The sequence below is a fragment of the Aulonocara stuartgranti genome (assembly GCF_965226115.1).
Source record: "Aulonocara stuartgranti genome assembly, chromosome: 23".
Taxonomy (NCBI): Eukaryota; Metazoa; Chordata; class Actinopteri; order Cichliformes; family Cichlidae; genus Aulonocara; species Aulonocara stuartgranti.
The window spans coordinates 5,317,200-5,332,377 of record NC_138958.1 but is presented as its reverse complement, the minus strand read 5'-3'; the positions used below and the strand labels follow the sequence as shown (position 1 = coordinate 5,332,377).

The window sequence follows — 15,178 nt, the reverse complement described above, 5'->3', positions numbered from 1 at the left end:
TGCCTATATCCTTCCTTGTGGCAGCAGAGCTCAATCAGTTTGTTAGAGAAGTTGCTTTGCTACCTGCCTAGTAAGTGTTGCTCATAGTGGGCAGGATTGTCTGTGATGGAGAGCAGTTTGGTCAGTCACCTCTTCTCCATCACAGCTTCAGAAGTGCTATATTTTACTATAATAATTCACTCCCACTGCTCTCACATTACTGTGTTCAGGTAAACCTTTGAGGTTAGCACATAACTAGCATTTAAAACATGGCTAAATGTGAATATTAATTTGCCAGCGTCAACAAAAAAACTACATATGAAAACTATGTTTTCCTCATTTCTGGAAATTTTACAGCTTGTTAAGCTGTACCACGTGCCCAAAATGAATCTGCTAAATTTGCAAGAGTATGATTTATTTTCTTAAAAAAATATAATATAATAATTGTCCTACAGAGTGGATCAGGATTTGCAACTGTGCAAATTGTGCACAAGTTAAAGCTATTTTATATAGTCCCCACAGCATCACTGTTGCCAGTGCTATCAGCAGAATGATAACATGCTGGATGTGCTGTTTGTGAGAGCCGATAGAGTAGTGTTTACCATTGTTTTCAACTCTCGCTCAATCGCTATAAACACCAACTTTTCATTCTGCTCACACATCAGTTCTGGCTTCATTCTGGCCTCCTCTCCAAATCTGTAACCCTCACGTCCCATCTCTCCTCCTCCTGACAGATCTTCCACATGACCTATGACCTAGCCAGTGCCGTGGTGCGAATATTCAACCTGATTGGTATGATGCTACTGCTGTGCCACTGGGATGGCTGTCTCCAGTTTCTTGTTCCCATGCTGCAGGACTTTCCATCTGACTGCTGGGTCTCCCTCAACAAGATGGTGGTAAGAAAAAAATGCTCTGTGTGTATGTTTTTGTGTTCAGTGCGATCGTAAGTTAGACAATCACAGGAAAAGTGTTCACTGCACAACTAGCGTGGTGACACAGCTTATTTATTCAGACTGGAGTTGGGAGCTTTCGTTCAGCTTCAATTAACCCCCCACTAGTCAAACCCAGGAGACACGCCAGTGTACGGCAAGTAGGAGGTGGATGAAAGAAAACATGCTGCTGTCACTCAGTTCATATAGAAGCTCATGCAGTAATTTAGGTGTGCTCTTCTTTCTTTGTCCTGTCAAATGTCCTGTCCTCCTTCTGGGTGGCAGGTGGCTTCTAGCTGTCTGTTGGAAGACAGACCATTAGGAGAGGTTTTCACCAAAATTACTGCTGGCATGCATGAGAAAAAATTAATTAATAAAATGAATGCATACATAAATGTAAAAAGAAATTGATAGCTAGTATTGAAACACACTATCTTCTAATCCAACTGGATAATTAATGAAAAGTAATCATTAAAGTTTTGTTCATTTTGGAAAGCACTTATTGTCTAAGCTATAAAACAAAACCTTATAACATTGACTAAAGAACAGCCTCTGTTTGTCTCTATTTTATTTAAATTGCACGATTAATCACAAGTGTGGACAAATAAAGAGGAGAAACACCCAAAAAATACTGTTTGGGTTTTTATCATTTTGAACTTAATCCCTTTATCCAGTCTCACATGTCATTCTGCTTTGGAGATAACAGATTGGAAGGTGGTGAGTGGCAGTGGCCGGAGGCACAGACAAGTCAGAGGATACAAATACCTTTTATCATAAAACTGTATTTCACACATATATTCACTTTCACACATACAGTATGTTTGTTGGCAAACAGAAAAAGAATTGTGGTGGTTTCAAGGAAGCATTAGTGTCAGTGTCAATCCTGTTTGTCCCACAAAAAAAGAGAGAAATATTAGAATTGGTTTAAATATTTTGTATGAAGTACTCAAGGGATATTTTGGATACGGCAGCTGAGATGATAAGCTTAATGAATGGCTGTGACTCTGCGATTTGTACAGTGTGCGTGCAATGTTGTTAACAGAGAGGTGATGATTGGTTTGTGAGCAGCTGTAAGTAAACTGGTGAAGCAGATTGCATGCAAGCGCAGGAGGAAGAGATCTGCTCTAATGGGTGTAAATAGATTGAGTTATAGAGGACAGTTTGCATTGCAGGGGCTGACTACAGGAAGAAAACAGAAAAAATAGTCTTAATCTTAATTAATTGACAGCAATATCAACAGTCCTAGAAACCATCGAATTATCTGACAGAGCTAAAAGACGTCATTGGTTGGCTGCCGGATGCTTATTTCTCCACATAACTGTAACTGTCTTGAAACCATTTTTTATGGGGAACATTACATCTTTTGCTCCTTCTCCTAAGGAAGTTCAGCATACCGGATAATTCCTTCTTTATGCTTTTGTCAGGCACTGGCTGACTCTGCTGCAGCTGAGAAATGCTTGATATGCTGGAAGAAAACCTTCTAATTTTGGCACAGAGATTTTTGGCATTCAGTTCCCTGAAATACACTGTGTACTATGGTGCTATGGTGTTTACATGAATAGGTGTGTTCTGTTATGAGTGTGTGTGATCTCTAGGAACAGATGGATCTCACACCAATTGACCCTAGGGGAGATTGTTGTTACTTCTCTGTCACTCCATCCCTTTCTTTCTAGTTTCATCTCTGGCCATCCTATTTCCTCTATCTCTCTTTCTTGAATGTATGGATTTGTATGTATGGAAAATTGCTTTATATGTTGCTTTTTCAGTGACTCTTTTATCCTTCATGCCCCACTTCTTCTTTCGCTGATATCTCCTTCCTTATACATTCAGTTTTCCAGAGTGACGTGTGTTGTTTAGGGCTTGTGCCTTTTTCCAAGCTCGCTGCCATAATGCCAGCGAGCACACATGTGGGTGTGGCTGCCTGGTGTGCCCTGTCACTGCCATTTCAGGGTAATCAAGGTCACATCTTCTTCAGAGCTGCTTTGAGTAAGAGATCCAGCGTTAAATGATCCTCGTGCCTCCTCGGGCTGACAGGCTGCCTGCCTGCACTGGACATTTATTGGACTCCACCCTGTTTTGCTCTCTGCGTCATGCATGCACTTAGGGTTATGGAAATAGGGCAAGAAAGCCATTCCTGAGAAAAACATGGGACTCGTTTCTTCAGTAGCTATTCTTATGTGCATTTTTATGCATGTCCCTTTATATAGATGTGTTGTGTTTGGCTGAGATTTGTGTGCATGTGATATATAGTACAGTATAACTAAGTGATAGTCAAAATATCCTCCTTCAGACTGTTTTTTTTCTGCAGTGTATTCATCTCTGCCTCTTAACACTCAATAAGGGAAAAGATACTCTTGCAGCAGACAGTGGTGTTTATTGTAAGTCGACAATCAGGCTCCTGCTGCAGAGTGATCAAGAGACCGGATGATCGTGGTCTGTTATGTAAGTGACTCTCTGTTATGTGAAAGATGACAGGTGGTTTTGTCCCATCTCCCTTGGCCTGATTGGCTGTTATATCAATGGCATTAGAATAAAGACGCTCTTTTCCTCTCGACTTCTTTCTCTGCATCAAAAATGAACTGCGTTTCTTTATAACTGGAGAAGCAGAAGAGCTGCTGTAACTGCAACAGAACACCAATTTGTGAGAACCTATTTATGCATTTGCACTGTATTGAGGCACACAGAGATGCACTTCAAGAAACATTCATGCTTTGGAAGTTGATAACGAGGCCCTCCATTCATTCTGAAGTGACCGAACCGGCAAACAGGCCTGTCAGTGCATATAAAAATAATGGACAGTTACTGTGTGAGGTCTGTGTGTGGAAATGTTGCATATGTGTGTGAATAATAACTGCTGTGTATGACCTGACAGCCACTCTCAGTGCTAATTTGGTACAGATTTTTAAGAAAAGTTAAAGTGGGTGGTGCTATTTACAGCAGGCAATACAACAGAGAGACTTTAAGAAACCAATTGACAAAGTTTAGCTAATTAAATGCATTTTTAAGTCAGAGTGACTGTTGCAGCCCACAGACATGTATTTTTGTTGAAGAGGATTAAAAATTCTTGCAAGGTCAAGTCATGTTGTAGCTAGCTAAAAAAATAGAAAAGGAAAAAACAGCCTCACGGGCTGGTTGGGGCTGCAGTCTTTGTGGGCCAAGTTGCCCCGGTGAAACCAACCCCATTTTATGAAGAAAAGTTGTCTTGTCATTTTTAGCCGTGTAGTAAAAAGCAGTGAATGCTCTTTGCTGCTTTACTTTATAATGAAGGCAAACTTCAAAATAAATACATAAATACAAACCTCAGTGTAACCTGAAGTGTATCCCATAGTTGGTTAGAAATCTAAATGTGGGAGGAAAAGCTTTTGAAATATGCTTAGGATGAGCAATTGTTGGAATACTTATATTTTTCTGAAACCTATCTGCAAAAAGAGAGATGAATATAAGAAAATTGCACACCAAAATGAGACTGATTGCTCCTTTAATTCAGCTCAGTTTTTAAGATCAGTATAAATAAGTAGAATATGCCTTCTATAGCATCATATTGTACAATGCATGTCAGAGACTGAGAGCTGAGTTAACTAAGAAATCTCATAGGTTTGAGAATGTAGTTCCTTTTGTGGGGTGGGGAAGACAACTGTGGCCCAACCCATTTGTTAGAGTGACTAATCACATTGTCATCCACAGACTTGTGTTGCTACCAAGGCTAAAAAACAAAACAGCAAAGCAAATGTCTCTTAAAAATGTCTCGAAGCCCTGCAGAATTATTCTTCCTCTCCTTTTTATTGTCAGTGTTTAAACAACCGAACTTGAAACTTGTACTTGGTCGAGAACAGAATAGATGCTTTTGGGCTTGACTCATATGGCCACAGCTTGCATCATTAACTAGACAGAATCTCTGGATGCACATGGCTGCACACAAACAGCAGTTGTGAATACTACAGCTGCATCTCACTTTAGAGACCGGATCCTCCAAATGATACAGCCCACGCAGGTGGGGTTTGTTAGAGGACCCGATGGTCTGACTGAACCCTTATTTCTTTTCAGCAAAGACTCCGTGCGAACTTAAAGTACTATCAATCACTGTAGTCCACCTGTAATTTGTAACCTCAGAAAACTTAGACTTGCATGGCAAGTTTTTCAGTTTTGCTGAATGCGCATAGATGGCAGCTGTGATCTTCTCCCGTCCACATACAATACAAACATTATATCAGTTTTAGATATATATATATATATATATATATATATATATATATATATATATATATATATATATATATATATACATATATATATATATATATATATATATATATATAGGCAACATTGCAGACATAGAGGACAGTTACAAGTACATGGGGATCCCGCAGGCGAATGGGAACCATGAAGAGGCCGCTAGAAAAGCTGCAACCACCAAGTACCTGCAGAGGGTCAGGCAAGTCCTGAGGAGTCAGCTGAATGGTAAGAACAAGATCCGGGCCATCAACACGTACGCCCTACCCGTGATCAGGTACCCTGCTGGGGTAATAGGCTGGCCAAAGGAGGAGATAGAAGCCACTGACATAAAGACAAGAAAGCTCCTTACCATGCATGGAGGGTTTCACCCCAAGTCCAGCACCCTGAGGCTGTACGCTAAGCGGAAGGAAGGGGGCCGGGGACTGGTGAGTGTCAGCACCACAGTCCAGGATGAGACAACGAACATCCAAGAATACATTGGGAAGATGGCCCCAACTGACCGAGTGCTCAGTGAATACCTCAGGCAGCAGAAACCCAAGAAAGAGGAGGGAGACGAGGAACCATCATGGAAGGACAGGGCCCTGCACGGTATGTACCACCGGCAGATAGAGGAGGTGGCTGATATCCAGAAATCCTACCAGTGGCTGGACAAAGCTGGACTGAAAGACAGCACGGAGGCACTAATCATGGCAGCACAAGAACAAGCTCTGAGCACAAGATCCATAGAGGCTGGGGTCTATCACACCAGGCAAGACCCCAGGTGCAGGCTGTGTAAAGATGCCCCAGAGACAATCCAGCACATAACAGCAGGGTGCAAGATGCTAGCAGGCAAGGCATACATGGAACGCCATAACCAAGTGGCCGGCATAGTGTACAGGAACATCTGTGCCGAGTATAACCTGGAAGTCCCGAGGTCAAAATGGGAGATGCCCCCAAGGGTGGTGGAGAATGACCGAGCTAAGATCCTGTGGGACTTCCAGATACAGACGGACAAAATGGTGGTGGCTAACCAACCGGACATAGTGGTGGTAGACAAACAGAAGAAGACGGCCGTAGTGATCGATGTAGCGGTTCCGAATGACAGCAATATCAGGAAGAAGGAACACGAGAAGCTGGAGAAATACCAAGGGCTCAGAGAAGAGCTCGAGAGGATGTGGAGGGTGAAGGTAACGGTGGTCCCCGTGGTAATCGGAGCACTAGGTGCGGTGACTCCCAAGCTAGGCGAGTGGCTCCAGCAGATCCCGGGAATAACATCGGAGATCTCTGTCCAGAAGAGCGCAGTCCTGGGAACAGCTAAGATACTGCGCAGGACCCTCAAGCTCCCAGGCCTCTGGTAGAGGACCCGAGCTTGAAGGATAAACCGCCCGCAGGGGCGTGCTGGGTGTTTTATATATATATATATATATATATATATATATATATATATATATATATATATATATATATATATATATATATATATATATATATATGTAGAGAGAGAGAGAGCTAAAGAGAAGAGATTAAATATTGCTTGCATAGCCAGCAAGTAAGTGGATCATTTTTATCTGTGTGGAGGGTTTTTCATTGTGAATATGATTCTGAATCTCTCCCTCCACATATTTGTCAAAGGAGAAATTCCACATAAAGGCTAATAAACCCAAAATCCAATAATAAGAGCTTATTGAGCAGGAAGCTTCGATCCACAGAGGCAAATTCTTCTTACAGATCATTTCAATTGGACATATAATTTACAGGCATTCATTTCACATTCAACAAAGTCAATTAAACAATACACAGGAGTATGACTTCAATAAACCAGACTGAAACATAAAATCTGAATTATTGACACATACATCACAAGCGTTCCTTTAATGGGCTATTCCTATAAATTGTAGCCGTACTAGTAGATGGCTAGTATGGCTTTGGGGGATGTCAGTCCCACCAGTTTGGTTTACACTGAAATATTTCAAGAATGTTCATATGGATTTTAAAAACATTAAAGATACTGAATCATATTTGCTGTGCTTGTCCGTCAGCTTTTTACATTTTTACAAAACAAAATTGGTGACGCCAGTTTAATTTTGTGGAATAGCTGCATTTCCCCCCAGAAACGTCAGGCTTTAATCGTGGAAAATCTCTGAATATTAAAGTAAAATCACAGCATGTAAGTGAAGCAAATAACAGAAAATAAAAAAATACTGCATTTGGTTCACCCTTAGGTGACTTGCCCCACACCTGATGCTGAATGAAAAGCTTGTAGTTTAATTAAGGAAAGAAATTAAATAAAATTAGAAATTAAAACCTGTGATTTAGCGTTCATCTGATCTGGCGTCTTCCTCGTTAGTCCATCATTTATCTCTGACACGCTGAAGCTACAGTAGCTTTATGCATGAACACTCTAATCAAACACATTACGCTGTGCTGTTACAGTCAGCGTTCTTAATTAATACTGTTACGTAATTCAAGCAGACACCAAAACATCTTGCAACTTTCTGGACTCATTTGCATTTGAATAATAAATACAAACATGGACCCACTGCTTCTAAATAATGAATCTTTACATTGCTAACAAGCACTTTCATGGAACTTTACATATTAAAGTTCTAAATGTAGGCTCTTTGAACCAAACCAAACTCCCTCTGTCACTTGTAGACTTTCAGAGAGAGGGACTGCAGTGTGTTTAAGAGATGTTCAGCACTCATACAGCTGAATAGATGCTGTGAGCCAAACACCTCGTACACCCAGCCGGGTGTGCCAGCATGCACGTACACCCACTATTCTATAATTACGCCATCGTGCATCATAGATGTCCCATACTCCCTTTGTGCTCTCCTCTAAATGTATTATGTACAATTAGCGATCATCGCCGTTGCTCAGTGAAGACTGATAGCGAATAAAATGAACACAAGCGCTAATTTAATTCGTCCCACCCATCTCACTCCCCACCCTCACATAGGGTGGTATCTCTGTAGAATTAGTTTATTGTGTTATTATGAAGGTTGTAATTTTCAATAGTAACAGACAGCTGTGCACTGTGTCAGTTTTAATCACTTGTTATCACAAACTTGAACACATGCTAACTGCTTGCAGCTGGTCAGTGTGTGTGTTGCTCTCGTCTCAGAGGGTTTTCTTGGTCATGCAGTCACATGCGAGCGAACAGTTCAACACTGAGGATGCCATGATTATTCACTTTCTTTGTTCTCAAGACTGCAAAATAGCACGCATCACGAAATGCCACCTTTATCTCTAAAGCATCATATGCCTCAGAATGAGTTTTGCTGTGTGTTTAGAGGACCCACGATGCTTCTCCTAATTTTCTGTTTTCACTGTTACCTAGGAGGATTGTCACGTGTCAGCATATGTACGAGTAAACCCTGTGAGCCAAAACCTCAGGCATACGTTTAACTTTCATAGATTTGTGATCAGGAGTTTACATCCACTCATGATGGGCATGAATGTCAGGGTAATGTTTGGGCTTTTAACGATTTCTTTGAAGTGTTCTTTTTCCAGGATGGAATAATTGAACAGCATTCATCTTTAATGACTAAAAAAAACCAATGAATCTGGTGCACAAGTCAGACAGTTTTGGTAGCCATCAACAAGTTCTGGCATAAATCTAGCTGGATATTTGAGCACCCCTCTTGACTGAATTGACAGGGTTCATTCTTTGGTCGGTTTCCTGGCACTGATCCGGGTTTTAAGGATAATCCACAAGTTTTCATTAGGGTTGAGTTCGGGGCTTTGGAGAGATCATTCCAGAAGGTGGATGAGCCATTTTTAAACAACTGCAGATTTCAACATCATCAGTTTACACACAGCAAAACTGTGTATTTTTTTGTTTACCTCCCTCTGTTTTGTCTTTCAGGTGTTGTCTGTCGTTACAAATGCAGCAGTCGGAGACACTGCATGTCTGATTGCTTCATCCCCGACTTTTTTCCCCACCCCCATACTTCTTCTTCTTCTGTTCCTCCACTTTCTTCTCCTATCTTTAGCCAATGTGGCCTTCACTTGTGTTGTTTACATATACCATTCTAATGTCACAGCAAACTCAGGGTCAGTTGTAGTCTCGAGTGGCACCTGGTGCGGTCTTCTGCTGCATTAGCCTCTCTGCTTCAAGGTTTGACATGTTTTTATAATGAGTGGTAATTTAAGTTACACTTACCTTCCTGTAATGTGGCCATTCTCCTCTGTCCTATGACATAAATAAGGGTTTTTGTTCAGCGACCCACTGCTCACTGTATAACTCATTTTTTTCAGATGATTCTGTATAAACCTTATTGTTGGTTATGATTGAAAAGACCACTAAATCAGCGCTTTCTGAAATACTTCTGGTATTGCCTGTCTGGCACCAGTAGCCATGCCACATGTAAATTCCATTTGATGACTTAACGCTAACCAACAATTATGCATATACATCCTACATTTGTGCTTATGTCATGTACTTGTGTGACAATCAGATCAGAAACAGAAAGCTTACCTGCAACATGAGCCATGACGTCGCCCAAATCATTTCTGGGAACACGGCATGCGCTAATTTACACCTGGGCTTTCAGTAACAGCCACATGGCCATAATGAAAGACAGTCAGGGTATTGCATCTTCCACCCATAGATGAGTTATACTCTCACCCCTTGTGCTTGTACCAAGATAGTAACATAAAAAACTACTGCCAGTGACTGTAAATTTATAGTAATGATGTCTTATAAATGTCACAATAGCATGCTGCAGTAGTAGATAAGCTATTTTATCATCAGGAGTTGTGGTATAGATCAAAAAGAAACAGGCTAGGGGCAATTTCATGATTTTATAGAATGTGCTCATGAACTGATGTAACCCAGGAGTATGAATGGATGACTTTGTAATTACTTATTGTATACAGTATCTTTTATACAAATAGTGTTTATTTATATGTTTTTATTCGTTTTTTGAGCACTTTGTATCATTAAAAAAATTGTAATATCATTCAATGTCAATATCAATATATTTATATTGCGGTGAAGCTCTGTCGGTTGAAATACAGTGTGTACTGTATATTAATGTACACATGTATTTGACTATAGGAGAATAAGCTGGAAACAGGCAGATACATGCAGCTGACTGAAAGAGGGTGTTTATTTCAACACCTTGGGGCTCCCTGCTCCTGCTGCTTATTCACCAGCAATGTGGCCCACATGCTGATGGCCACTCCACGTCTGTTCGCCACCTGTGGCAGTCAGGGGGACTTATGCTTAATTTATGCTAGCCTGGTTGTGTCCATTTGCAGAGGTATTTGCCTATGAAGCGCTTACGAGAGGGGTTTTCAGCAACTGCAACCGAGCTCCTGTGCAGTCCTCCAAAATCCCTTGAAACGGATGATGCTGTGTTGCAGTCAAATGCTGATTGGTTGAGAAGGGAGCAGAGGGAAGGGAGCAAAAGGAGAAACCATTAAGGATGAAATTAAAAAATCTGTATTTACAGCACAGACAGTCGCTGCAGTGGACACTTTTTATTGTTCCCAACACTTGATTTTACTTTGATGGACCAATAGAACAAAACATAGCAGACAAGTTGTAGCATATATATCTGACACTGGGGGCAGTCACTGCAGGAAGATGACCAGTCTGCTCACAGACTGTCAATGGACTGCCTACACACTACCTCCATAATTTGTCAATTAGTCTCAAACTCTGCACTTTCATATATTCTCAGGGTTTGCAGATAATATTTGTTATTTTAATGTGCTTAATGATTAATGTTTACGAATTAAAGTAAAGGAAGTATTGTAGTTGGAAGGTGGTATTGTGTAGAAATAACAAAGCTGACATAGTGATGGTTCTTAGAACTGCTGCTTTTAGTATTTTGCATCAGATTATACAGCTCTGTTTATTTCCCTAATCAAAATCAGCAGGCCGAGTGACACAAGGGCACAAGAGTTTCTGGTAAACCCCATCCCTTGAGACCAAGTGCCTTTGAAATTTCATCTTCTTTATTTGCATTCCTCCAAATCACCTTTAAAATGCTAAATTATAAAGACCTGACAGCATTCCTTCTCCAGTACATCCTTTTTTACCTCTTCCAAAACTAGCAGAACTTGAATCTTAAATTTAATGCAAATGCCAGAGAAAAATATGTGTAGTCAATCAGTGGCTGACAGGTTGAGGAGCCGCAGAAGAAACACACATACACACACATACTGTGGTACATGTGTGTATGTGTGAGAATACAACCATTTGAGGGGAGGATGTGAGGTTCAGTAGTGCCTGTGGAGGGCTTTCTAATGAACCCTAAGGTAGAATGAGTGTGCCAGAACCAATCAAAGACACACTGGAGTAGGTAGATGTATGAGCTCCTCATTAACCAAACACTGTGTTTCCATCTTCTTCTGCGTAGCCAAGGTGAGAGGATGTTTTTCAACGATGATGATTGGGCTAAACCTGAAACAATCACCACACACGGAACCACAGACCACAGGAATGTCTTACTCTTTAGATGACTCATTCTTTAATTCACCCTCTCTTGCATCAGTCTAATGTGTATGAACAGTATATCTTCAGCAAAGAAGATAAGAAGAGTGTTTCAGGTGTCAAAGCCAAAGCATGAAACCAAAAATATGAAAGTGGAGGTTATTCTAGGATCTTGATTTCTCTTATTTCTTTCCAATCTCTTCAATATTTTTTTCTTTAACTTATATTTTGTTTACTAAACTGATTCTTACCCTCATATCTCTTTCTACAGAACGACACATGGAGCGAGCTGTACTCCTTTGCCCTCTTTAAAGCCATGAGCCACATGCTGTGCATTGGATATGGAAGACAAGCCCCAGAGAGCATGTCGGACATCTGGCTGACCATGCTCAGTATGATTGTAGGAGCCACCTGCTATGCCATGTTCATCGGCCATGCCACCGCGCTCATCCAGTCACTTGACTCATCTAGACGTCAGTACCAAGAAAAGGTAGGGCTCTGACTCACCGTTGGTGTATCACCATTTAAAAAAGGAAAATCTGGAATTCAGGTGAAGCAGACATGTTTGGGACAGTTAGTTAAAGCTGGTATTAATATTAATATTTTAACAAAAGTATTATTTTCTTGTTTGTAATGCCTCTGTTTAATTACTGCACGAAAGGTGAGACACTAGATTTTTTACTCATGTGTGGAAGGAGACGCAAAAGTGAGATAAAAATGCATATTGTAGTCCTAGGATAGACAAATGTTTCCCAGCGCGTTTGCCAAATCAGCTTGGTGATGATATATAATGAAGATTCTGACCCCCTCAAAACAACTACTTTTTTGCGAGTTCACAAAATAATTGTTTTGCTTTTTATTTCCCTTGATATTCGATCTGAGGCATCGTATTTTCAGGACTTTAAAACATTTTATTTTATGTCTTTTAAAATCAATAATCCTCAAACCACACTATCTGCACTCATCTTTGGAACAGTTTCTCCCTTCTGAGGAAATAATCTGCCTGAGAACAGTGGACTGTGTTTTTGTGGATTATCCTGGATTACTGGGACCCCTTTTCTGGAAAGGATTGCTGATGATATTTTTTTCTTAAATTCAATTTATCCCAGGTGTTAGCAACACAAGCAAAATTTAATTTAGTTCCACTTTACCAGTGTGGTAAATCTAACAGCATAACTGAGTTAGCAAGTTGTACTGCAAGCGATACTGTAATTTTTAGTATTTTGTTGAAATAAACAACAAAAAATAAGGGGGTTGAGTTTATCACAGTCTATCTTTAGCTCACTGGTGGCATAGATCAGGGGGTCCCTCTGTTCCTTTCTGATCTCATAAGGAGACTCCAAAATTCACAGTTTGTGCCTTACAGCAACATGGATAAGGTTATCACATACTAATGAACAGAGATGGGTCGCTCATTTGGCTCCAACCTATTTTGATAGGAACAGCTTCTGCTCTACCAGTTCGATATTCATGGGTTCAGCTCACTGGGCTTCAGCCAGTCTGTCGTCTCTGTACAACAGCAGATCAAAGCTTTAGGACTCTGCAGACCATGGAGGGGAGCTTGCTCCTGCTTTTTCTTAATGGTGACAGTGTTATTGGTGCTCTGTGTCTTGTTAGTTTCCTTAGATACTGGGTGATGTGAAGATGTCTCATGCTATCTGATCCCATACCGATCCATACAGATATGATAAACTGCAAACATTGCACGGTCACAGAATTGACCCTATTTAGTAAAATAGGGCGATCGTGGCTCAAAAGTTGGGAGGTTGCCTTGTAATTGGAAGGTTGCCGATTCAAGCCCCGGCTCAAACAGTCTCGGTCGTTGTGTCCTTGGGCAAGACGCTTCACCCGTTGCCTACTGGTGGTGGTCAGAGGGCCCGGTGGCGCCAGTGTCCGGCAGCCTCGCCTCTGTCAGTGCGCCCCAGGGTGGCTGTGGCTACAATGTAACTTGCCATTACTAGTGTGTGAATGTGTGTGTGAATGGGTGGATGACTGGATGTGTAAAGTGCTTTGGGGTCCTTAGGGACTAGTAAAGCGCTATACAAATACAGGCCATTTACCAAAAGTGAAACAATGAATTATAATAAAGAAATGATTTGAAATCAACAGTTTTATTCCTTTATAAAGTGTTTGGTAACTTTGTTAAGTGTATCAAATGAAATTAAATCATTTTCACTCACTTTATTAATTGATCATTAGGAAGTGCGAGGATCTCTATAAACACAGAGTTTTGGCTGTTCTGCAGAATTCAGACATGTTGACACAAAGTGATGGAGGAAAGATAATAATAATAATTTCAAAGAATCTGTTATCGCTGCTGCTGCTCATCAATATGGAAAGTGTTGCAAGGCCATTGCCAATTCTGAAGTTAATTACTCTACAATGGGAAAACATTCAACACAGCTGCCAGTCCTCCCAGGAGTAGACGCCCTAGGAAATTCAACCTACACCCAGGTAAAGTGCGAAAAGCCCAAGAGCTCGGAGTCTACAAGCCTTACTTAGCGTGTTTGAGTTGGCGTATAATGAAATATGTATTGCATGAATAAAATTGCCATTGCCAACAAGGCTGAAGAAGTATAAATGATTATTATTATTAGGAAGGGTTTCCAGGAGAAAGCACAGCTTATATTTGTAAAGCATCATCTGAACTAACCACAACACTTCTAGAACAACGTCGTTTGTACAGACAAGACTAAAGAGGCCATAACGCACACCTCTCTGTTTGGCAAAAACCAAACATAGCATATCATACATTAAAAAAACAAGTGCAGCTATGGCCTAGACCTCAGCCAGATTGAAATGCTGTGGTAGAGAGCTGCGCAAAAATGAATGCTCACAAACCTAGATAAAAGTTGGGTACAATTCCTCCACAATGGTCCTGAGTCACGGCTGCTTCTGCATTTTAGCTCAGTGCTTTGTTAAATAAATAATGATATGGTGAAACGTATTGCATGTTTTTGTTCATCTCATTTATTTCCTTTTAAGACGTGGTAAGCACTGTCTGCACATTTATCTTTAGGAGACAAAAACATTAAAGCAACACTGCTATGAAACTGACCCTTAGTGATTTTGCCACTAGCTACATCTGGACTGCCCTGTACCTCCTATCAGCCCGAGCCAGTTGCAACATCAGCACAATGCCAACAATTGTTTTAAAGCTACTTACTGAAGCAAGCAGATATAGTTTGCTAAAAGTAGTGATAAAACATTTAAATACTTAAGAGAGAGGTTAGAACTTTAAAACAGGTAAACACTGCTCACATAATCCATAAAACTACTTATAGATATAAATATTGGTTGAAATACTGTTCATCTGACAGGGATATGCTGTAAAGAAAGAAAACATTGGGAAGCACTGATGACCACTTTCCCATTAACACAACATCCCCCTCTTATCTCACACATACTGTCTCTATTTATGATCCAAATTATAAACAGACCAATAATCAAACAATATATGTCAGCTCTGATAAAAGCAGAAAAATGCCAGCATGTCAAACTCCATCCCACGGTAAACAGATCCACATCTCTCTTTGGGCAGTGCATGCAAACAGGAGAAGATGCTTAGTGTGGAAGTTATGACATTTCTGTCTTGACACAGCATGCAAGCGCT

General features: G+C 40.6%; 1 protein-coding gene across 2 annotated transcripts in view; it reads left to right on the top strand.

The window, feature by feature from the left end:
* hcn2b (hyperpolarization activated cyclic nucleotide-gated potassium channel 2b) overlaps nucleotides 1–15,178 on the top strand; it is a 43,107-nt gene that overhangs the window by 6,318 nt on the left and 21,611 nt on the right. For both annotated transcript variants that reach the window (XR_014274672.1, XM_082523972.1), the window contains exons 3-4: nucleotides 714–875; nucleotides 11,837–12,055. Coding sequence is in view for 1 of the 2 variants with exons in the window: in XM_082523972.1 (XP_082380098.1) it covers nucleotides 714–875; nucleotides 11,837–12,055 (381 nt within the window). In the remaining variant the exon portion in view is untranslated. The remainder of the gene's footprint in view (nucleotides 1–713; nucleotides 876–11,836; nucleotides 12,056–15,178) is intronic.